The sequence below is a fragment of the Melanostigma gelatinosum genome (assembly GCF_949748355.1).
Source record: "Melanostigma gelatinosum genome assembly, chromosome: 16".
Classification (NCBI taxonomy): domain Eukaryota; kingdom Metazoa; phylum Chordata; class Actinopteri; order Perciformes; family Zoarcidae; genus Melanostigma; species Melanostigma gelatinosum.
This window is the reverse complement of record NC_136649.1, coordinates 8,153,602-8,178,001: the sequence shown is the minus strand read 5'-3', so window position 1 is coordinate 8,178,001 and position 24,400 is coordinate 8,153,602. Positions and strand designations below refer to the sequence as shown.

At 41.6% G+C, this 24,400-nt stretch overlaps 1 protein-coding gene across 1 annotated transcript in view; it reads right to left on the bottom strand.

The window, feature by feature from the left end:
• sntg2 (syntrophin, gamma 2) overlaps positions 1-24,400 on the bottom strand; it is a gene marked incomplete at both ends in the record, with an annotated part of 72,007 nt that overhangs the window by 7,314 nt on the left and 40,293 nt on the right. The window contains 6 exons of the mRNA XM_079286108.1: positions 5,153-5,362; positions 5,673-5,744; positions 10,691-10,807; positions 11,864-11,902; positions 14,991-15,120; positions 21,039-21,163. Of these exons, the coding sequence (XP_079142234.1) occupies positions 5,153-5,362; positions 5,673-5,744; positions 10,691-10,807; positions 11,864-11,902; positions 14,991-15,120; positions 21,039-21,163 (693 nt within the window). The remainder of the gene's footprint in view (positions 1-5,152; positions 5,363-5,672; positions 5,745-10,690; positions 10,808-11,863; positions 11,903-14,990; positions 15,121-21,038; positions 21,164-24,400) is intronic.

Here is a 24,400-nt window from a genome sequence, read left to right as displayed (position 1 = left end):
CCCACACGTGCACATAATCCCACAACACAGCTAACCCGGATGCTAGGAACTGTACTGGAATGAGAAATATTTACAATATTACTTCTTACTTCATATTTTTTATATACACATTTGTGTAAAATTGGCATCATTAGCATAGGGATTCTTGAGTTTTAGCGAAAAATGTTTTGGTAGGTCACAGTGACATTTGACCACCAAATTCTTAACAGTTCATCCTTGAGTCCAAGTGGACGTTTGTGTCAAATTTGAACAAATTCCCTCATTTCTTAGATAATGCGGTCACGAGGATGGACCGGATGGACAACCTGAAAACAGTCTCCGGCCACGGCTGTCACTTGTAAAAATGTCATGTTGCTGTATATAAAACACACAGGTACCCTCTGGATGAGGCAGTTTTAAAGCCTTTGCAGTTAGCAGAGTTAACTGGAGAATGTAATTAACTCCAGTAGAATTATGACTCTAAACTCTCCGTGACCACAAGAGTCCTCCGAACGTAAACGGGGATTATACACATGGCTCCTAAGACTCTGAGATTGACGTTTTTTGCTGAAGAACCTGTGTCCTGTGCTAGAAGCAACCATGCTGACCCCACAGGACAACTGGTAAAGTAGGAAGCCATTTAATTATATCTGGTTCCCATGTTGATCCTGGAAAGGATTTCAGTGTTGTATTATTTATAAATATCCCTATTTAAGGGTCCTGAGTACCAAAGCCCCCAGGCTTTGAAGCAATGTTAGCCATCATCTTTGGTTGGCCGCACTTAAAAGGGTGGAAATGGGGTCAAATTATTAAAAGCCACCGTTTCAGGGAGAGTCTGACCTGAGGCATACTTTCTTCATTCCTGAATACAATGTGTGGTCATGGCAATGTGGAAGCTAATACCCACAAAATATTTCAAGTTTTGCTTTTAGCAAAAAAGCCGAGGCCTGTGCTCATCATTGAGCTTACAGTAGTTACAGTCGGTGACTCGATTCACAGAAATAAGAGTCCAATCTTACCAATTAATTGCTGTTGGTGTTGTTTTGGTGCCGTGATGAGTGTAATTCATTTTGGCCGTGGTAGGTCTGGATGGACCGGAGAGTGTATACTAAAATACACGGTGGAGATAGACTCACGACTGCATTTAAATAATGCAACACTTTATACTCTTCAATTTAAATAATTAAGTAAATTCAACAGCAGTGTGTCAGGCAGAGAGGGAGTGGACAGAAATAATAGAAACATTGCTGTTACAACATTATATATCCTTCTAAAATACATTATTTTCTATTACTGTATATTTCCATTAGATGCCCATTATACTCCTTTGTTAAATTGTATTACTCTTTTTATTTCAATTTTGTATTGTCGATATAACGCAATCTCTTGTTATTGTCCGAGTTGTAATGTAAGTTTGTGTCTTCGTCTGTATTAATTACATATTTGCAAGTAGTCTCTTGTCCTGTCTGGTGTTTTATCTTTCTTGTATTCTTAAATGTTCAATAAAACGTTGATTACAAACATCTAAATATTTCTAGAGATTAAACGTGAGCTATTCTTTGTTTACAATCGTCTCATGTGTGTATTCCCAAATGTACAGCCTTTAACGTATCTGTGGTAGTATTTTGTTCAGCAGCATATAATTACCTGAGCTAAACATCGTGAGTCTATACGGCTGATCCATGCGTCGGCTTTTGTGTAATGTGACCGTGTAAGTGGGATAGAAGCTGCATTGAATTCGTGTCGATGGATAATTTAAAGTTGTTTTCCGAGGTTTTTCATGATCACAAACGTGTAGCTTCAGAGCGTTGTTGCTCAATACACAGCGAGGGCGAGAACACTTCTTTATCAAGTCCTACCGTTTTGGTTGTAAGATTCAGTTAAATGTGTTTTTTTCCCAATATATATCCTTAAACCTTATTTACTTCGCTGCCTGCTGTGAAAAACACTTTTTATTTCACACCAGTCAGCTGCACTAAGCGACTCACACACACACACCTGTAGGGCTGTACAGAGTTCTAAATCAACATTTGATTTTCATCAATCCTTTTAATATGCATATTTATTCTGTTTAATCTCTGCATTCCTGCACAGTTGCAGACAAAGACATGTCACATGATCAGTAATATCCTGTATACGCTCGTGTTTCCCTGATTGGGGGGCTGAGCTCCTCCACACACATGCAGAGTGGAGTAGAGAGGCCGGTGAAGTGAAAACAGCGTTCATCGATACCGGTTACAAACAGGCTCGGTAGCAATCTAACAGAACCATAAATTACAATTCTATAGTGATGTGCAGATTGCAGCTACATCCTTTGGTCTCTGATAAATAGCAGAAGGGTTGCGGTTGTGTCAATTAAGACATCCTTATGGAAGGAAATATTAGTTACATCCTCTAAAATATGAAGATAGGGAGCAGCAGAAACCACATGAAACCATCTTAAAAGACGCACTAAGCAACATTTGACAACGCAGCAGATTAAAGTGCTGAAATGCCCCCTTTTTTGAAAGAATCTAAGTTTAAGACCCTTTTGCTTCACGTGTCAGAACTGGAGATTGCCGCCTGGTATTTACGCAAAAGGAACACAAACATAACATGATTGATTATTTTACAAGATAAAAAGTTTAGTTTCCTTTGTCAGTTCATAACCAGTTTTTAGATTTGCTGCTTATTCCTCTCACATTATTTGCTGCAGGGACATTACTAAGCGTATGGAAACATTCATAATTATGCAACTAAAAGCACCTTCTTTCCCGATCATCAAAGTAAATTGAAATCAAAAACACTCGCACATTGTTACAATACATGGTTTAAAAAGCAACTAACAGACCAGGGTGCGGCTCTCTGAATCTGAGAAAATAATTCATTTTGGGAGAGCGGCAGGTGGATGATTGATGCGTACACACGAATTCGGATGACATCAGAGCCGAACTACACATTTCTATTCCACAACAACAAAAACAGTTTTTCTATTTTTATTTTGGGGGATGACCTCAATAAAAGCTTTGAATGTAAAAAATGGCATTCGGTACAGCCCTACACACAAAACATCTGTTTATAATGTCCATACCATGAACTATAAAATACATTTCTTGCCCACCTTAGGCACAATTGATTGCATGGGTGTGATTCCATATGAAACACCTCAGGCCATCAACTTTGCTGGATTCCCTGCTGTGAACATACCTCCTAAATAAATGATGGCTGGTGAATCATAGTGAAAGCGTATATATTCCACTTGTTACGACAGGAAGGCGGTATTCCCCCGCTGTATTCACAGAGCAAGTATGCACAGAAAGAAGCATCAGGGTATCAGAGTATTCGAGCGATCCAAATCATGACGGTAAAATTAGCAATAGCACGTTACACGCGGCTATCGCGCTGTAATACATTGCACGTAGGCTTATTGAACTGCAGTGCAGAGTGCTGGACAGTAAATGGAAGCATAGTTAAGTAAGTCATGAAAATTTAAACACAATCAAACACAAATACAGCAAACCCTAGAATAATAAGGCCTGGGCTCACATTCTCCAGCGAGTGTTCACGTTTGAGGCTATTGATGGACACGAGGCAGCTGCTGCTGAGAACTGCTTAACAATGCGCTCTCCACAAGAGCTGATCGCCTTTACGCACTAAACATATTTGCTGAAGTGGTAATTTAATGGCTCATTGGTGTGAGGACCAATTCTTTAGGTTACTCCGGCTAAAAACATTTTAAGTAACAATATTTATAGAAACAGAGCGCTGCCTAGCCTTGCATTTTAAACTCAATCCATTTCTTAATAAGAAGACTTTAAGCCGCACAGAATGAGTCAACAGATTAGACTTCTCCGTCACGTGGAATCACTTCTTACTGATGAAGCATTACAATTGGGAGGAAGGGAAGCACTGATTAGAAAAATTAGAAAAGTATATATTGTACACTGACTGTGGCTAACTAGAGTGTAAGCAACACAATGATTCAGAAGAAATCACTTTCTATTGAGCCCATGTCTGTAATACAGACATACATACATACATACATACATAGAGCAGTGGGCTGCCAATGACAGGCACCCGGGGAGCAAGTTAGGGGTACAGTGTCTTGCTCAGGGACACGGTGCAGCCGAGGATCGAACCGGTGACCTTTCGGTTGGCGGACAACCCTCTCTACCCAGTAAGCCACGGTCGCCCCTGCAGCTGAATAAAGAAGAAAAACTTCCCACTAAAGTCTTTCACTGTTGAAATATTAAAAGCACTGTGCCGAGTCTTCAATCCACAAGTAGCCAAACAAAATCTCCAAAACTCTCACAAAGAACAGGTTCTACATGAAGTCATCAGACGGTTAAACTATCGACTGTTAAAAGTTCCCTTAAGTAATGTACTACAGGACAACCATCCAGTACACAGACGTGACCGGTGGGTGTTTCTGCACCTGCCCAGATGTGAGTTGGGGGATGGGGGGGAAGCCCTGTTGCAGTAGCCAGGATGAGTCAATTCAGAGAGCAATTCAGATGAAATAGCAGTGAATCCTGGTGCTTTGACGGATGCCATTGGAGCTTACTCCTGTGAGATAAATGTGAGTCTAGTTTTACAATATCATTGAAAAAGCATCTTTAGAAAACAAACTGGCTATTTTTCCACCACGAGGGACAAAAAGCAACATAGCAGTCGAGCTTGGCTACATTGTCCCTGAATCACCATAGAAGTGTTGCTCAAGCGCTGGTCGACGAAGTAATGCCGTTAAATAGCACTAAAGACTGGCTAACGGCATCTTTACGATGATACGAAGCAGGGTGAAACAAAAACCGTATGATCGGTTGACGCCTCACCGCCAATAAGCCGCCCGTCAGGATGGTGTTATGAGCTGTAACCGGTTAAAAGAAATGGAAAGTGGCGGCCATTAAGTAGCCATTGAGCCACGCTCACATGCACTAAAAAGCACACGTGTAAACATACAACACACTAAGAGGGAGAGCGACCTCTGTGGAGTGCTCCACTATATCTTTACAGAGCAAATAGTTGTTTCACATTATATGAATTCAATTCTACGAACAAAGACTTCAAGTCACAGTTAAGGTGTCGTGAGAGGCTCTCCTGCTTTGAGAACTCCGTTAATGAAAGTAGTATTCAGCAAATTTAAAAAAAAATACCTGGTCAGCTCTTAAGTTGAGCAACAAAAAAAAATACTGACCCGTATTCGCTGCACCTCCAAGAAGACCGCTCTTTGGAAGGACTTCTCCCAGATAGCCAGGTCCGTCGCCAGCTCTACCCTGAAGGTGTGGCTCTGGCCGTGGCCGACCAGAATACTGAAGCAGAGGGACTCGTTGTCCTGTTGCTCAGGCGAATGCTCCAGCCCCAAGTAGAGCCTCGCCTGGAGCCAGCAATCCTCTGCCATCCACAGCTGTAACACGAAATATTAATTACTACATGCTGCTGGGGGGGAAAATGAGTTCGCTGCCCACTTTCAATTAAATTCAGTGGGTGGAATGAAGGGTAACTTCCTTAATTCACAGGTTAAACAAAAAACTTTCACAGTGTGGATTTCCTGGTTCGCCAATCACAAATATCACCTCAGGTCAAGAGAGCCCTGTGTAGTAGGCTCCCTGAAACACTATTCCATCTGATAAAAAGAGAAGAGGCAGCCATCTGTACTGCAGTGATCACCTTTTGAACACCCCTGCTGCTCGTCACAGCCCCTGCTCTTAACTTACCTTGTGGACCTTGAAAAGAACCTCATAGAGGTTATACGTTGTTACAGCTTCTCCCCAGTCAGCAGCACTGATCTAAGAAATGAAACATAAAGGAACATGACATGAGGAGGCAGCATATCAAAACAAGTTGGGTTTTTTTTTTGGCACCCACCCAGAGAATGGGGGAATGGGCAGAAGTAGAAGCGCTACAAAAACGGGTCCCGGCGCTGGTTGAACGTGCATCGCCCGGTCCACGTTCCACTCATCTGGTGTATTAAATAGCCGTTTCCTCACTGCGCTGCATATTTGTTACAAACTATGATAATCGTGTCACATCTCTCGCCGTTGTTGAGGCGCCGTCTCACTCCCTCTTCCTGGAGTTCCTCTAGAACTGAAGCTGCATCCAGTAACTACAGTTTTCTTTTGGGCAACTTCTTTTGCTGATTTTTGAAAAACATTAACAGCAGGTTTTTGCAACTTCACTGTTGACGATGTGTCGATAATTAGAACGACTGAGATGTTGACGTTTCACGGTGGGAAAAGCACATAGGCGTAGATAATAACACCGATGGCTGAATTCCATTTAGCTGCTCCAGTTTCAGCCTCCTGGTGTTGTCACGCTGGTTCACTGTCACACCGTCCGTACTTTACTGAGACAATTGAATAGAACGATGATATTGTTGATGTTCCAGTATTCGTAACACCTTTGCTTCCCCTGCTACGACAAGTCTAAATGTCTTTGAGCTATGAGGCAAGTCCATGTCCGAGTCGAACATCTGCAGCCAGTTCTGACAGATACAACGTTGGAAAAATGACCATAGAGGATATCATGACATCATGGATATCATGGATAACCAAGTCAAAGATGTAATTATGTGTGCTGACTTGTGGTTCTTTTCAAAGCTGTAACTACAATATTACATCATAATTACTGTACATTAACTTCTACTCCTAATCAAGTGCTGTAGTAGATATTCATATTGTAGAGCGTCCTGAAAATACAGCTAATTGTGTAGAATTACGGTAGAAGAGCGACCCTTCTTGAGCAGGGTCACAGACTTGGATGAGATACTCATCCCGTTGTCGTGGGAAGGACTCATTTGAGTGGTGCTTGAAATATATCTCGGCGGAAATCAATGAAGATGCCAAAAGTTTGCAGTGTGCCGCACTGAGCACAATATATTTTCACATAGCACGCACACCAACTGCGACCGGCAGGAGGCTTCTGATTTTCCAGGGCGTGTTTCATTAAAGCGCATGCACTGATGCTAGCCTGCTACATATTCAGGTCCTCTTTACCTCTGGGATACTGGCTGCTGCCACATTTACACAAAAGCCGGCGGACACAACCCACTAAGCTGCAGAACGCTTTCAGCTCACGGAACCATGATTTCGACGACTGTACAATACGCCCACTATGTTCAGGCCTAATGCAATCAGTTTGAAGTATGTCTGATGACTTCTCTCACCAACAGCTCGTCAACATGATCGCCTGGTCCCGTAAAACAATCCTCGGCATTCGGACGGACTTTACTGCTGTGCTCACCTGCTCCCATCAGGGTTTAGTTGGTTATAACACGAAAAAGTACAGACTTCACCAACTTAAAATGACTGCATCAGAAAAAAACAAAAATGTTATTCAGCCTGGGGAAGGTTCAGCTTGAAGGAGAAATCAGAGACATTTCCTGCTGCAGGAACCTCTTTCAACAACTAGTGTACCATATATGGTCCTCTAAGGCTTTTCCTTTATGTTAAGTGTCTTTGCAGAGATGGTTTAAACCAGCAATATTTATTTAAAGCCGAAAACTTACAGCCAAGTAGGCACAGAACATTGATAACTGATATCTCCAGAGTGAGGCATCACTCACAGTGCTGTAATATTGATGGTTTTCCCTTTGCCGTCAGTCTGCCTCCACACAGCACAGGCCTGTTTGATGTTATCAACAAGCTCAGTTGGAGCGTCTGTGCTTGAACGAGGCCAGACTCTCGTCCCTGCCTTGGAAACAAACCGCTGAAGTTTCCCTCTCTTATCTTACACGCAGCAAGAAATGTAGAGAGGGAATTGACAATATGTGTCGTCTTTTTCTCCACAGTTGCTCTGTGAACCAGTGTTGGAGGCTTGGGCAGACCGGAGAACACAGAACTCCAGATGCAACGCGTTGGTCCACAGCGGGCACATAATCCATGTTCACCGATGCACGTTAATCATGGATGCGAGAGTTGCGTCAAGCATCCCCGTTGTCCTGGCGAGATGAGGAGGCCGGTGTCAGTGGCGGGACACTGGAGCTTCTTCGCCTTGTTGTCACCATGAGATTGCAACCACCGCAGACTGAAGTTACTTTGCCCAGTTTTGCTAAGCAAAGTTGTTCATGTCCAAGCGGTCGCTTCATGTTAACGGTACAAGAACTAGAGTGGTATTGGTTCTGTTATCTAACCTTCAGCAAGAAAGCAAATAACAATATTTTACTAAGTTTCTTATTATCCCCGTAAAAGATGTAAACTATTCAGATTAGTCTCTCATAACCTCTCTCTCATGTCGCCTTCGGATATCCGGATACCTGATACCTGGGCCAAGACTTCCTCTTCTGTGAGCCGGTCATTGTTAAAAGTCTGTTTAGAAACAACGGTAGCAACAAGCAAGAAGGAAGTTGGAGCAATCTACGACAGGATTGTTTCACAAGTAGCCAGTTTATACTCCGTTAACAGTGTACGTTAGCTCGTAAAAAGATCAATTGTTGTCAGACGATAGCCAATGTGTTCCGCGATTGCATATCAGCGAATGAGTTCTGCCACTTTTGCCCTGCAGACGGACTGTTCACCTGCATGCATCTAAAGCTAGCTCAAACGTGATTGGTCAAGACTACTCAGACTACAAACCGAAACCAGAAGGCTTCCGATGCCAAAATCTCTTTGCTGCAGCTTCTGCACATATCTGTTTCACAGAGATTCCACTGGAAGCAGCATCATATCCTCCAGACACTGCATTTCAGCTATCAGGACATCCATTGTCCCCGTCTTAACGTGTGCCGTCACCGACGCCACACGGTGACAGACAAGCTCCTCAAAATATCACACCTTCTAGAACCTCACAAAGAGTAATTGGGAACCTTTAACACAGAGGTGAGCCACAACAGCCTGCCAACCAGAGTTAAAGTATGATGAAAGCTCTCCCACAGGGGGAAGGACAGACCAACACAGACTGAACAAATCATAACGTGCACACCCTACCATGCACAACACATCACAGCGTCCAGAGAGTAAACACCATTAACCTGCGGAGAGACTTGCCAAATGAAGTAAGAGGATGAAAGAGGCACATTCTGGACGAACAATGGTTTTTATACCAATGGGGGAACAGGGCATATCACAAAGACAACACAGCACAAAAGGCCACCTTCCTGTTGTTCACCAGCCCTGGCAGTCAGGCGGAAACATTTTAAAGTGATACTGGACCTGCATTAAACAGCATCTGTTGGCCAGCAGCCACTTTGGATTTCTCTCAGACCACTTGTGGATGGGAAACACTTTCTAAATTATACAGGGAAGTATTAGTTCCATTGCACATTTGAGCTGCTCATTCCATTTTCACAATCCACAGGACATTTAATTTAGGCAGCATATTGTGTCTCAGGGGTCTGATGTCAAGCTAACCCTAAAAAGATTTAATTAAAGTTGGCGTCAGTGGAGAATATTAAGTATCTCGTTGTGCAAAACCTGCAGCCTGAGAGGCTTTTCCATCCCTGGCAAGAGTACACGCATAGAGGTCCAAACTATGAAAATGTTTTTGAAAAACAGTGAAACGTTAAGACAATAAATATCGGATATACTTTACAATATTTCCCATCATAGGCAGTCAAAGACTCATTACAAATACATGAAATGTATTATACATGTGATGTAATCACATTTCATTATTACGGCTATAAAGCCGTGAGGGCATTCATTACCGTGATTGTGTTCGTACTTTGATGATGAGCTGCATCTTGCACCACAGGGGACAGAATGCATAATGCAACCAAAAAGAGTGATCGGCTGCAACTATCGGTGAGCTGTTGCAGGTTTTAGAAATATTATGTTGTGTATGGGTGACACTGCTAAACTCACGAACACTGGATCAGCTAATATAACCAGAGTGGAATGAAATCAGTCAGTATAGATTATAGCTTGAATAGGAAACTGCAATTTACTAGTGCGGTTTAACACTTCAGACGTGGCAAAAATCAAATCTTGCTTAAAAGGTGCACGTAAAACATATGGCCAGAATGTCAGTTTAAAACATTCATAAAGTAACATCAAATATTGGCTATTTAGCTAAATGTATCTTCAGTGCAGCTAATCGCAACACAAACCATACCGAGAAACATGGCATCCATATATCCAAATGATTGACTTATAGTTTTGATCTGGCTGTTTTCTTGTTACCATAGTAAACCTGAGCTAAGTAAGCTATAACGTACAGCACAGGCTGACGCCACGCGTAAGTTAGTCGTTTAAAAAAAAAAATGGACCCAGTAGCAAGGATTTGAATTGTACCTCTATTGGTTGGGAGCATGTGGCCAGGTGTTACACATTGCACCTTTTACTAATGCAGTGCATCTACTTAACATCACGTTGTAAAAATACATAATCAATAATGCATAATCATGTGTAATCCCTGTTCCACTGACACAACAGTCAGCCATGATCACAACAAATATAAATTCAGCACCAATTACTGCTTGCCTGTCTTCTCTTATTCAATTATCACTGACGCATACAGTATTTTACAGATGCTGCCAAACTTGTTTCAAAAACACAGCACGCTAGGGGACGACAACAGATCAGTGAGCAGCAGCATGGAATGTGACAAAAAGGCCCGGAACACATCGTTATGCTGAGCTGAATCAACAGTATTAATCATTTGCACACGTGTGAGTGCACGTTCTGTGATAAGCTTCAGATATTTTGGACAAAACCCATTTTGAAATTAGCTTTGAATCAGATCTGAATGATTATAGTAGAGTTTTTTCAAATCGGAAAAATGATGAAAGTCTAGTTACCGGGGGGCTTCTGAAGATATAAAAATATGGTCTTCTCAGTGCCAGGAACTTGAATGCTGAAGCTCTACCAGCGGCGCTGCCCTCGGGGCTTTCACTCGCCCAGCCCATGTGAACAATCTGTGGAGAGACAGAGGATGACATGTACACAAGTTTACCATTTGATTTCTTTTTTCTTCTTTTTTTTTTTTTTAAAAGGAGAACAAATATGCACTGTTGGAGCTATTTATTTGATATTGTATTTTGTTATTTCATTTATAAGTAGTATTGTTTAATTATTGTAGATGTTTCATATGTTAAGATTATTTTTCTCTTTAATAGTAATTTGTTTGTTTCTATTATTTTTTGGGTAATTACTGTGGGCACCTGTTGCTATTTAAACAAGTAGAAAGGTAGGACCAGCATGCACCGGGGGGGCGTATAGTTTTTACCAGCTACACAGGACAGGAGAGACATCACGACAGGAGTTTTGTTAATTAGTTTGTTTGCTTGTTTTATTTGCTTTATTTAATAAATACACCAAAATGGAATCCTGCTTGGACATTTTACTCTCTTCTGGCTGCGTACGGATACCGACCACGGTGCATCAGTGGCGTTTGATTATTATTTGTTTAAGTTTGATTTAGCCGACAAATGGCCACTACATGCACAATAGACATCTATACTTGCTCAATAAATAGACCAGAATAGCTAAATGTGCCGAGTTACAGAACTACAATGAAAGAGACTGTGCAGTGGCGCTGCAGTCTCAGCTGCAATGCAAACGTGCACCTTTTATCTTCCTCAGACTGACTCGGGATGTTCCTCTGCTTTCCTGTAAGCAGCATATCTGTACTGTATGTACTGTGCTGCTCCATCTGCTACGCTCCATCTACACTGCATCTTGTGATGAATAATGCACATCGATTTTTACATGCCGGTCTTGACTCCTTCCAGACCATCTGCTGACTGAAGTGTTCCAAAATGTGTCCAAACTCTTTCTTGGCCTCTGGATGAATCCAGAGCTGCCAGGACAGCTGCGGGGCGTACGCAGGCGATACAATTCCGTACACCTGTGCTGTGTAACATGTTCCTGCAAAGAACACTGCCAGTGAACAGCAGGGGGGGCGGGGGTCCTGTTGTGCTGCAATTAAGTATCGGGTTTCAAAAAGATCAGTTAGGCCGCTGTCAGCTTACCTGATCATCTGAAGAGCAGTATTTGTTGGCGATCTTTATCTGTGAGAGAAATGAAAACAGTGATTACAAAAAGCCATTTTATATGTTATTATATAAAAGGGATCCTGAACACCGAAAACTCATGGGAATGGAATTGTTGAGAAAACACACATCATCATCATCATCACACCCTATTTACACATTGTTGCTACTCTTTGACTAAATCTGAAGATCTAAAGCAACATAACAGATATAACAATTTGCAACAGTCATACATGTATATTCTATATATGCGCACCATTTCAGACAACTTTCATGTTAATGAGAATTATTTCCCCCAGTTTCGTTCATGTACTTGAGCTCAAGATAATGGCCAATATTAATTCTATAAAATGTTATAATTCGTTCAATCTCAAGTTTGAACATTTATGTGACCGAATAACATTTTGAGATTAGCTGCATAGAATTAACTGCCGAGTAAAGTGTGTTTTGCTAATTCTAGTCGCACAGTAATAGCTGTGTAGATTTCTTACTAATCATCTCACAATAAGTGGTAAACACAGGGCTAAACACACAGACAGTGCATAAATGTTTATGAATGGAGCTCTTTTTTCTTCATTTGAAGGTTCAGTCAACAGAAAGAAGATGCCACGAGTAAAACATGTAATGTGAAAACCACCCCGAGGCTCCGAGCAAGTATAAAGTTAAGAGTCTCAGAAAGATTGTTTCCTGCTTCCAAAGTGTATCTTGAAGGCAATGACAAAAAAAAAGTGATGCAAACCACTGCAAAACATTTCCAGACTGAAAGGACCCCTGCTGTGTCAGCATATGGGGACGGCTCCTGTCTAGCCTCACCTCTGTTGCAAAGTGAAGGTAAATTGTCACTTGGAGTCCTAATATAATCAGGCACCAACAAGATCCCTGAGTCTTTCTGCTTTAGTCTCTCTGATCATCAAACCGCATCGAGTAGTCCTCCACCCTGCCAGATGACAGTCATCCTCAAACACACGAGGGACCCCGCGGGCGTCTCGGAGTCTATTTAAAGGTTGTAGGTCATTAAAACAAAAGTTGTGCTCTCTCCCAAAGCGGGCACACAATTACATCCTGATTGGCCATTTAGCAATCACACTCCCCGTCCGCAATTAGGTGTTGCAGGTAGGGCTGGGCGATAAATCGATTTAATCGATTAATTCGAATGTGTGCTTTAAGGCGATGTGTTTTATTGAAAATCGAGAAAATCGCCCCCACCCCTTTTTCCCGTAGTAGAGTGCGCGCGCATTGTTTACAAACTAAAACAATGGCGGCCAGCAGCTTCACTGCTGCCGCCGCCACCTCACAAAAACAACCCAGCATTTTGGAGACATTCACCAACTGTACTCCGCATGAGAAGAAGAGTGCCCGGTGGAAAGCCATCACGGATGCAGTCGCGATGTATATCGCAAAAGATATGGTGCCCATATACACCGTGGAAAAGCCGGGGTTTATTCACCTTCTCAAAGCTTTGGACCCCAGGTACGTGCTACCAAGCCGTAAACATTTTTCTGACGTTGCCTTGCCTCGGCTGTACAATAGTACACGCCAAAGGATCTCTGCGGAGCTGGAGGGGATGTCATTCTAATCCGCAACAACTGACCTGTGGTCCAGCAGGTTGACCCAGACACCGATCCACTTGACTGGTGGAAGCGTCACCAACTTAACTTTCCAAGGCTAAGTACTTTAGCAAAGAAATACCTCTCTGTGCCAGCTACAAGTGCCCCCTCTGAGAGGCTTTTCAGTGTGTGGGGGGGGGGGCATTGTTACATGCCACCGTGCATGCCTGAAGCCAGAGGTAGTAGACAGGCTTGTCTTCCTGGCAAAAAATATTTAGAAAAAACATGCACTACTGTTTAATACTGTTGGTTATGTTGTGAATGCACTTGATTTTGTTTACATGCACTTATTTACTGTGCAAAATATGTTATGTTGATGTTAGATCAGATGTTGCACTTTTGAAAATGTGAATGTTAAAGGGTCATATACATTTTATTTCATGCTGTGTTTGTATCAGTGTATTCAGTTAGAAAAGCTTACTGTAAAAAGTTACATTTGCACAGTTGTTTACAATGGAAGGCTACTATTTAATGCCATTTAATGTTATGTTTAATTTAATTTTATATTTAAATGATTCAGGCAAACAAAAGAGTGACCAAATACTTTTTGTATACTACAGGCACCTTTCTACAATGTTCAGGTTTTGTTTGCACTTTATTTTTATCAACCTACTTGGGAAAATCATCACAAAATAAAAGAAAAAATTGTTTTCAACAGCTTCTGTCATCTGCAAAAAATTTTGGGGGAAAAAAATCGATTTAAATCGTGAATCGGATTTTTTGTAAAAAAATCGGAGATTTTTTTTTTAGGCCATATCGCCCAGCCCTAGTTGCAGGCATGAATTAATCAAACTTATTTTTTTTTTAAAGGCAGCTGTGCGATCGACGGCATACAGTACGTCTGCATCCTCGACAAAAATGCGTCACATCATCAGTGTGATAATCAAAGTGAGTGAGTGAGTGAGTGAGTGAGTGAGTGAGTGCAGTGCACATGCCGAATGACTACTTTGCAGTCATTAATTAGGTATGAGAGAAGCTCTTTTTGTGTCAGCAGGGTTAGGTGCCACTGTGACTCAATGAGTGCTCGTCAGGAAGGGTCTATCAAAACCATGCTAGTGCTGCTGTCGGTTATGTGGCTGTGAGAAATCAAACAGGGGTAAATACATGTGGCAACTGTGGGCAAAACATATCTATTACATGCTTCTACGTTTGCTTTACTAAGATGGTGTTACGGACTGAAAGAAAACACACAAGTGGATAATAGACAAAAACTCACAATCTGAATATTTTTTTATGACATAAACTAATAATCTGGCCATTGTGATCACTTAAAACAACCACAGAAATTCAATCAAATGATGTATTATATCAGCTTCTTTAAGAACACATCAAAATAAATACATTACACAATTTTATGACAGTAATTACACAATGAACTTTCTAATGATTACAAATATGTGAAAATCACTATTTTTTGGGTTCTTCCATTTCACCTTCTTTTTCAATAAAGACCTGCGGGAAGATCGAGGCAAGTCTCTAATGTTTAGATATGGACTTACGTTCTCCTGTGTCAACTCATTGATATTTGTAGATATTGTTTGGAGCCAGTCGGTGCTTTCTGCAGCGGTGCAAAACTGAAGAATATTGGCGCTGGCTCCATCCAAGGCGAAGACTTCAAAACAGTTGGACCTGGAGGAGAGAAGAGGTCACGATTAGACGGGCGCAGTGTAGATTGAGAGACACATCGCGCTGATTGACGCTTGAGCTGCTTGTTACTGCTGTTGTTACTTCAGGCGGTAAGACTTGGGCTGCAGCAACACTTCTTACATGAGCTTGATGGGCTTTTGACAACTAGTTATCAAAACGTCTTCACAACTGATCCTCTGGAGAGGCACTTGAGTCCTTCAAATCCTGGGAATGATCTGATAACCTCTCTGTGACAAGGTTACAACTGTTTTTACAAGAATAAAGCATGACTCAGCTACTTGCTCCAATTGAAAGGAAAACGAAGTTATCTGCGTTTTACAGTGCGGGGGAGCCCTTGAATATACTGTAAAGTTGCAGCTTCAGTCAAAAGCTTAAAGAAATAGTTCAGCATTTCGTGAAAATACACACATGCTTTCTGGAAGAGCGTTATATGAGAAGATTGATATATCCCCCCCCCCCCCAAAAAAACGACCCCTGCATTGCAAAGTCTCCACTCCGTCGAATGGGATCGCTTAACATGGTAGCACTTTTTATGCGATGGATCCCATTGGATGGAGTGGAGACGTTGCAACATTAGGGGGAATGCGTAAAGGCTCGAAGAAATGTTGACCCTTGGCACATGAGAAGCGGGGAGATGTTGTGGAGGTACGTGAGGTGAAGGCTGAAAAACAGAAACAATAGAAGGAACCGAAAGCACAGTGTAGGGGGGAAATTGCCTAAGACAGCTCCTTAACCAAACAGTTCTCTCACACACACACACTCAGCAGCTCCTCAAGGTTGGATGTTACAAAGTCAGCATTCCTAACCAATCCTCTGGTGAGCATGACTTTCACACTGCATCTACAATCGGCTTGTTAAAATCGTATGTTCCGCTGGCTGTGTACTGACCCAGCGGCTCTCCAGGGGTGATTTTCATTTGTTTTTTATTAAATAATGGGGCAAATTCTTTCCGTCAGTGTGCCTGACCCAAATTAGCTTTATGCTGCGATTTGCACAGCTGTAAACCATCACTAAAAGATGTTCGGAAATAGTGTTTTCGATGATTTGTCTTGCAAGGCATCGGCATCTCTCTTCTTCTCTTTTATTGAGAACTGCAGCGATAAAGTGAGCAACTGATGAAATGACATTAGACAGTATCTACAGTAGATCAGTTAGATCCCTTTCAATCAATGCAAACCCTTTGAGGGCATGCAGTAATGGGGATGAGGGTGGAATGCAAGAAGGGATGAGAGTGCAGTGAATGAAGAGCTCCAAAGGCAGAGATGAATCAAAGTGACAGACAGCTGGCGGATCAATGTCATGAGAACACAATCCTGTCACCTTCAGCGAGCAGACCTGAAATCCTCACTGAGAGATTTGATCTCGGGGGAGTGAGAGTCTCTCACATTTGCACCGCTGTGCTTCACCTGCTGACTAGACAGTAATAAACCCATTGAGATGGACCAGCGTCATCTCACCTGGACAACATGCATGAAAAATATTGGGGGGGAATCCAGCTGTTAGCTATAACAGCAATGAGAGGGGAAATGTGCCATGTTTACTGATTCGTGACGCAGGGAAATGGAAAAGCTTTTGGGCTATTTGTTTTCACCAGAATTAATGATAGAAACATGCTTTTGAATGAATGACACTGTTCAAACTTGTAACACAGCTGCAATAAAGACAGGACTGGATCATAAAAGTCTAACATCATATTCTTTTCATTAATTCCAATATAACTGATGGCTAATATATGCAAAAGGCTGCATTCATTTGCAAGTTTCTACACCTTTTACCCTTTGTCAGTTTGGACAGCTCAAACAAACAGCTGAGAGTACCTCACTGTCAGTGCCTGGTCTGACAACTCAGTGTTGCCTGGAGAATCGGTGCAAAGGAAGGAAACAAGGCCTGCTCTCTGCTTTTTCACTGCCAGCTAGGCATGTGGCCGTGTATTCAGACTCCTTTTTTATACATGAACAAAAAGCAACTCCCCAGTAAATTGTGCAATTGAGAAAAACAATTTGTCATCCCACCTGGGACCATACGTACAAGAAAGGATCACTAGATCATTGTATGAGGATACAGATACAACAACAACATGGTGTGCAGAGTCCACATCAACATTAGCCGAGTCAACGACACCTTCCCATCAACAGTTGCAGTCGCCCCTCATGCCTTATCCTGGAACTGGGAGTTGCAATCGTGATCACAACTTCAATGAGGGTGGCTGATGATTGGTGGCTACTTCAAGGAAACAAAGCGTATTTGCACGCAGCTGAACCGTGGAAGGCTTAATGACATGAAGTGGAAAAGCACCGATTATATGATATATTACATTTCGATATGGATCTAAAAAGTAGGTCCAAGAGGCTTTGTGACACAGTGACTAGCAGGGCTAGTTAGCTAACTGCTGTAGCTGGAGAGCTAACTAGCCTGGTTAGTGTTAGCCTCTCTCTGTTCTGGTGACTCACCCTGATATTTTGTTCAGTAAAAAGTTATTGAGGAGGGAAAACATAGCAAACTTCTTAGCTCAGAAAGATAACAGCCAATTAGCAAACTTGTTGGCTTATTTTGTTTGCCAATAGGACAAATATACAGTGTCTTCAAAAGACAGCTACAAAGTTTGGCGATCTTACTGGGGGCTTTCTCCTCCCCCTCAAAACGTCAGCACTGATGAATCGATTTTGCCTCTAAATTAACAACATTACAGTCTGGTGCTAGCAGACCTTCACAGAGAAATAACAGAAATAAAAACAAAACTCCAAACCTGCTCTACGTAATGTGAGACAACACATCACAACAAATATGTTATTTCCATGCTTCTTCCATAGCTCAAACTGTAACTAAACCACTAGTGGCCACACATGTCTACTTGAAATGAAGGTGTGGTCAATAGATTTGAGTTTGAGAATGTTTATTTTTACTTATTTATAAACTAGTCAGAGAAAAAAAAGCTAATTAAATGTAATAGATCCAATATATAAGATTCTCAGAATTAATTTAAAATAAACAAAATAGAAAGTAAGTAAGTAAGAAAGAAATAATTGAGGTTCCTTTGCTAGTCTGCTAACCGGGAAAATGTATGAAGGAGCACTTGACCTCACACTCACACAATGTTTGTACAGCGGAGGTTCTCCGTTGCCCGGCTCCCTCTCCGCTAATCTCACAACAGTTCTCTCTCGTCGTTCACGTGAACAAGAGATAACATTCCCTTGCGTTCTGGCAAATGTGAAAGGCAACAGAATCATCAGTGTTCAAGGTATAAAGCCACAGCAACTTGCAGTTGTAGTCTGTAGCCGTGTTCTAATCAAGTTCAAACTGTTTTTTATTATTATAAATTATTTTTAATATTTTTGTATAAGTCACTCGTAAAATGACACATTTTAATCATCGGATCATGACGGCACTATGTTAAGAACAGGAGGGATTAGCATAAATGATACTAACAAACAATCAATAGGTCTCACCACGTTCCTCTGAGATCATCTCAGCTGTTGACCCCCGTTAAGATCCACCCTGATCTGATCTGTGTTTCTGCATCCTGATATACTCATGTCGGCCATGAGTATGCAGAGCAAACTCTTGATATTGACGTGCTCGCTGCCTCCAGGGCTCCTTATTGACTGAACTCCATATTATTCCACATTCAGCACTGAGTTGTCAGGGTTTAGTGCGACTGAGCTCCAAATCTCATCAACACACTCAAATAGTTTTTTTACTCCGCAGGCAAAGCAGTCATTAAACTGTTGAGGACTTGACATCTGGCAGAATTAGCATTACAGGATTGTTGCTTTATCCAAATAAAGCCTGGAGGCTAAGAGGAAGTCCGAGGTATGCGAGCAGTCTTCAGTCATGTGGGCTGTGCTACAGATGAAAAGCTGCCGTTCCATTTCATCCTTACTGACCGCCAGAAGCAGTGCTTTATCACTGTATGTCTTCCGTCCTTCGCGGGGTCCTTCCTTTTCCCTCTTCTTGCTGATGCAGGTTACCTGCTGTGGTAGAGTTTGCCGAGTCTGTTACTATATACACAGTTTCCTATAGTGTAACTGTTTCAGCAGCTAGCAGAGTGCTCTTGCTCAGGCTAACTTGGGGCTAATTTGACAGCTCGCTCCCCTCACACTGAATAGACTGTATAGTTTCCTGGCCTGTTTTCAGAGTCAGAGAAAAAGATCTCACTCAGACTGACCTTAGCAGTCCGCAGCAACATCGTTATTATGTTAATGACTCAATAACTGTCTCAAAAGGAGAGAACCAGTGTTGCTATTTAGGACAGAAAACAAACAGAGAATATATTTGTTTTAATAGTTTTCTTTTGGTGTACGCTGCTCACTGACTCAACAGTACATTTTTCAAAGTGCCTTTATGTTTCCTTTTGATGTTTGTCGGCCGAGTCATAATGATGGTTATTATGAGTGCCATTATAGCTCCCGACATAATTACTATCATTATCAATGATCCGGCATGTGTTTGGCATCCTCCGCCTCTGTTCTTTTGTACCGTATGGATTTTAGTACGAGTGTAACCACAGGTTCAAATGTCAGCTGCCTTAAAGCGGACAGATATGAAAAACAGAGTTGATCTGGAGTGGTTGTGCTGGAGCCGACTACAACCTTACACCCGTCTGACATTTTCCTACAGTACGGACTCTATATCAGGATATGAAAAATCTCTGGGAGATATTTAGCCATTATTTTCTCTTTTGAGTGGTTTGACTGGGTCCGTGACCCTTGGAGTTCATGTGCACTGGAAAGCGCAAAGGACTTGCCACTGCTGATGCAGGAGCAACTGGCAGACACCGAGAAAGATTGGACGTTAAAAATTTAATTTGAAGAGAGCTTTGGAGCAGGTTTAGATATCCCTGGAGAAGGAGTACCCAATATTTTTAAGTAGCGCCAGCGCAGTTCTGCTGCCCTATTCCCTGACTTATATGTGGAACAGCTTCTCATCCATCCCTGCATGAATGAGAAGCTGTTCCACATATAAGTCAGGGAATAGGGCAGCAGAACTGCGTTGGCGCTACTTAAAAATATTGGGTACGGCATTATGGGTACAGTATGGCATTTTACCTTATCATGGACAGCTGCCTGTGGCTTTAAATTGGATAATACCCAATGAGGTGTCCAATAAACAAGTTGAATAAACATTTCTAATTAACTCTGCAGCACAGACTTCCATTGTTCATTTATCATTATGTACCTGAATTGTGCAACTAGACACACCTGAACGAGCAGCAGACTTCTCAGCAAGAGTCCAGGAAATGATAAGGAATTATATTAAATGACATATTTCATTCGGCTCAATATTTGCATACAACCATGCATTGTTAGTCAGTCCATAAACAAATGGCACCACTATTTAACTTTGAATATTAGTGTATTATTAAAACCAAACAGGTTGGATTTAGACCAGCAATGTTATCCAAATATAAAGAAAACTTGTCAGACTTTCATAACACCAATTTTGTAATTGGTGTCTGTCATGAGTTTACCACACACACATACGAACATGTAGGAGTGAGTTGAAATAACTGAATGTGATTCAGCCTTGTATAGTAGCATGCTACACGATATCTGACAGTAATGGTTGCCAAATGTTAGCAGCACCATCTGTAATTTCTGCAAAAAAAAACAATCCACCACTTCTGTGTCCCTCACCTTAGAAATAAAACACTGTATGAATGGAAATCGATACAACAAAGGACAGGCATAATAATCAAACGCATTAACGAGCTCGCCCAGTGTTCTCACAGCACACCTGAGCCCGAGCCTCACAGCTGCGGTGACCTTTTAAGCTGTTTATGCCTGCGCATAGATATTGGCATTAACGTCCCCTCGCTTAAATGAAAAGTGCTTGCTAAGCAAACAACTGTGCTCAGTGAACGGTGTACCTCGGAGGTGAATATCATGCTGGATTACTCTTACCTTAATTGATCTGTGGCAGCTTTGTATCTGGAGACTCTGCCCATCAACAGGGGCAGGGAGACGGCATCCAGCCAGCGCTTCTCATACTTTGGCCCATTAGCTGAGGGCGAAGGGGGTGATGGAGCCTGCATGGAATACATGAACAATGCCAATGAGCTTCCCGATCCTTTTGATCACGGAGGATGTGGTCCGTGTGAAACAGTTGCACCATTTACACGATCAAAGAATTTGTGTCTTGACCCAAATTAATCAGTAGTATGGAATGTAGCAGTACGTAGACATCAAAATGACAGACTGACACTGAGAATTGCTTCAAGGGTAAAATCTGCACCTTCAACCTTGCCTAATTAATGCCTTGACAGCTACTACACGCACGCACACACTGTCTTTTCACTGAGGGCTTGTCTCACCTGAGGTTGTAGAAACTTTCCTAATTATGTTCAATTTCCCTCACCTCTTTATGACTGCTACGGAAGCTCTAAAAAGCAGCGATTTTTATTTTGTTTTTGCGGGAAATGTTGGTTGAAAACAATGAAGTTTATCTCCTACGAGACCGTGCGATACATCATCTCCCACATAGGAGATATTATCTTATCTCACCGTCTTGTCATGAAACGATCGCTCAAATACATGATTAACAGTTCTGATTCTCTCCTTTTAAGACACACGCTACACACTTTGGTTTTGCTGCTGCTAGCTTTCTTAAATTGTGGATTATTGTCCCAAAACATTTTAAAGCTTCAATTTATGTTGCGGTATATGGGATTTAGTACCGCTTTTTCTATTTTTCTCTGGCTGCCAATTATGGAGAAATTTGAGGCCAAAAGAATTAAGGTATTTAAAAAAATGTTTCATGAAAATTACAAATGTCCAATACTTGTTAGTAATAAGATCAGCAGTACTGACAAAAGATGAGATTGTAAGCAATCAGAGTAATTCTGAATGAACAACCCTGTGCCGCGTTTTTGCAATCAGCCTGCTGCCACGTTCCCATTTCTCTAGATCAGGAAATGTGCTTGCCTCAAAGTTTATCATGGATACAATTTTGTAAAAGAAACGGAAATAAACATACTGAAGAAATTTATATATTGTCCGAGGTGGGAGGCAGAAAAGTGTTTCCACGAGAGTTAAAAAGATTACATTTGTTTTTAAAAGAAGACTGTGGCTCAGGTTAAAAAATAAATGGTTTAATATTAAAGTTTATGCAAAAAGAGAAAAGCAAAACAAGGAAACAGGTAGAGTAGGAGGACAATGACCACTGATCTGCCAGCCCGAGATGAGTGCCTCTCCACCAGAGGATCATCCATAAGTGGGAGAAATGAGGGTGAAAATAATGACATCCAGCAAGGACTTTCACCCGGAGGTTATTTATTTCAGGGTTGTATTATAGGGCTCTAACGAATTTTTTCCACGTCTATATATTCTGCTGTTTCTGTAAAAGATGAGGCTATATTGTTAGTACTATGCTGTGTGTAATATTAGATTTCGGTGGTGGCGGCATCATTTCCGAGTGATCCAAACATTTATAATAACTCCAGGACATTGTAAAGTCCAAAAGTCAACATGTGTTGAAAAAAGATGAAGAGGTAATCATTTCTAAAATTCAAAACAGGATTTTATCTAATAGTAGCAATCGAACAGCACCATAAATTACATTGACATAACCACAACAACATCAAATCGTCTGTGATGGCATCATAAAATATGACAGACATTGGAAGCGTCATTCGAAAACCTCAATTGAAGTATTTGAAATATAACAAATATTTCAATTCAAACAATCGAGGATGAAAGATTTTAAATATTGTTGTCCATTAAAGCATTTTAGAATTAATGTGGTTACAATATGAGATGCATTTAGTAAAAGGTGCAAGATCTGAGATCGGGAGCATTTTGATTGCCTCTCAACATGCCGACGTCAAGCTGGCCGCTAACAGCGCAAACTATGGCGAAAGTAGTGACGGAGTTAACGGTGTTTCCCTGAGGGGGAAACGGCGGGCGGGTACTACGCTTCCGCCACAACGCTGTCGGACAGGATGACGTTATCGTCCGTTACTCCCGTATGAGAGCACGGCAGAGCAGCGGCCCTGAGCTAACCAGTGTGGCACGCTCACATGCACCAACATGCACTAAAAGCACGCGCAGCCTGAGACAACACATAGAAAAGGGAGAGTGGCTTCTCTGCTCAGGTAGAACATTATTCCACGATCCTTGCATAGATAGAAGTCGTTTGCTGCTATACTCATGCTCAGAATGTTAAATACAGCTCCTTTAGAAAAAGGTGTGTGTTTACATAAAAAGAACGGATCGAGACTTCATAATTTGAGGCAGTTTCCAAATTTGTTCGCAGAGTTAGAACAAATTCAGGAAATGAAATGTTGATGAATCCCGGATTTGCGAGTAAAGTGTTTACACGTTTAAGCATAGATTTGTGCGAACGCACAGTTTGTGAATAACGTCCAATGTCTCTTGAAGTCTAGTGGTGTTATTCAGGCATGGTAGGGAAAAATACAGTTTTTCTAAATGAATGGATTACATTAATCTTGGCAGCAGTGTGTCTCTGTGAGCTGTTAATGGGTTTTTGAAAGCAGTGGGCCTGCAGTATGAGCCTCTGACTGTGGCAAACACACAGGTGCATTCAGGCTTTTCATCGGCAGTAAATGAGCATTAGAAAAAGCCACCATTGCAGCCTAAATGTGCTAATAACAAATGTGTTAATGTGGCATGGTTATGGGTACTTCCTGATGGTTGCGATACACGTGGCGGCAGGCAAGACTTTAGAACGCACTTTACATCATTACACTATAACTATAACGGCTAACTACTACTTTCCCTTCATTAGCAGTCTGCTGCTCAGATCACATTCGATAGGCCACTCTGCTTGTAAACAGTGTCTCCCATTCAAGTCATTTGTGCTAAAGTTTTCTTTTTTGACAATAGCTTAAAGCCTGCATATAACTGAAATAAAATAATGGGTCATTGCTGAGAAAAGTATCAAGCCCTGAAGAAATAAGAGTCAGAGAAGAACTTTTCCGGGAGTCTGTTCCAGATCTGTGGTGCATAAAAGCTGAACGCTATTTCTCCATGTTTCGTTTTAATCAGAAATGTAATTTAGCCCTAACCTATTCAGGGATGTGTTAACCATCCGTAGAATTTAAGAGTAAACTATTTGAGGAACAGGAAGCCAGTGTTCAGATCTGAGCACTGCACTGATGAGATCTACTTTCCTGGTCTTAGTGAGTCTCTAACAGCAGCGTTCTGAATCAGCTGTCTGATCTGAGGCCTGTAAAGACAGGGTTGCAGTAGTCTATTGAGCTTACTGAAGATAAACACAGGGACAACTTTTTCTAAATCCTGTAAAG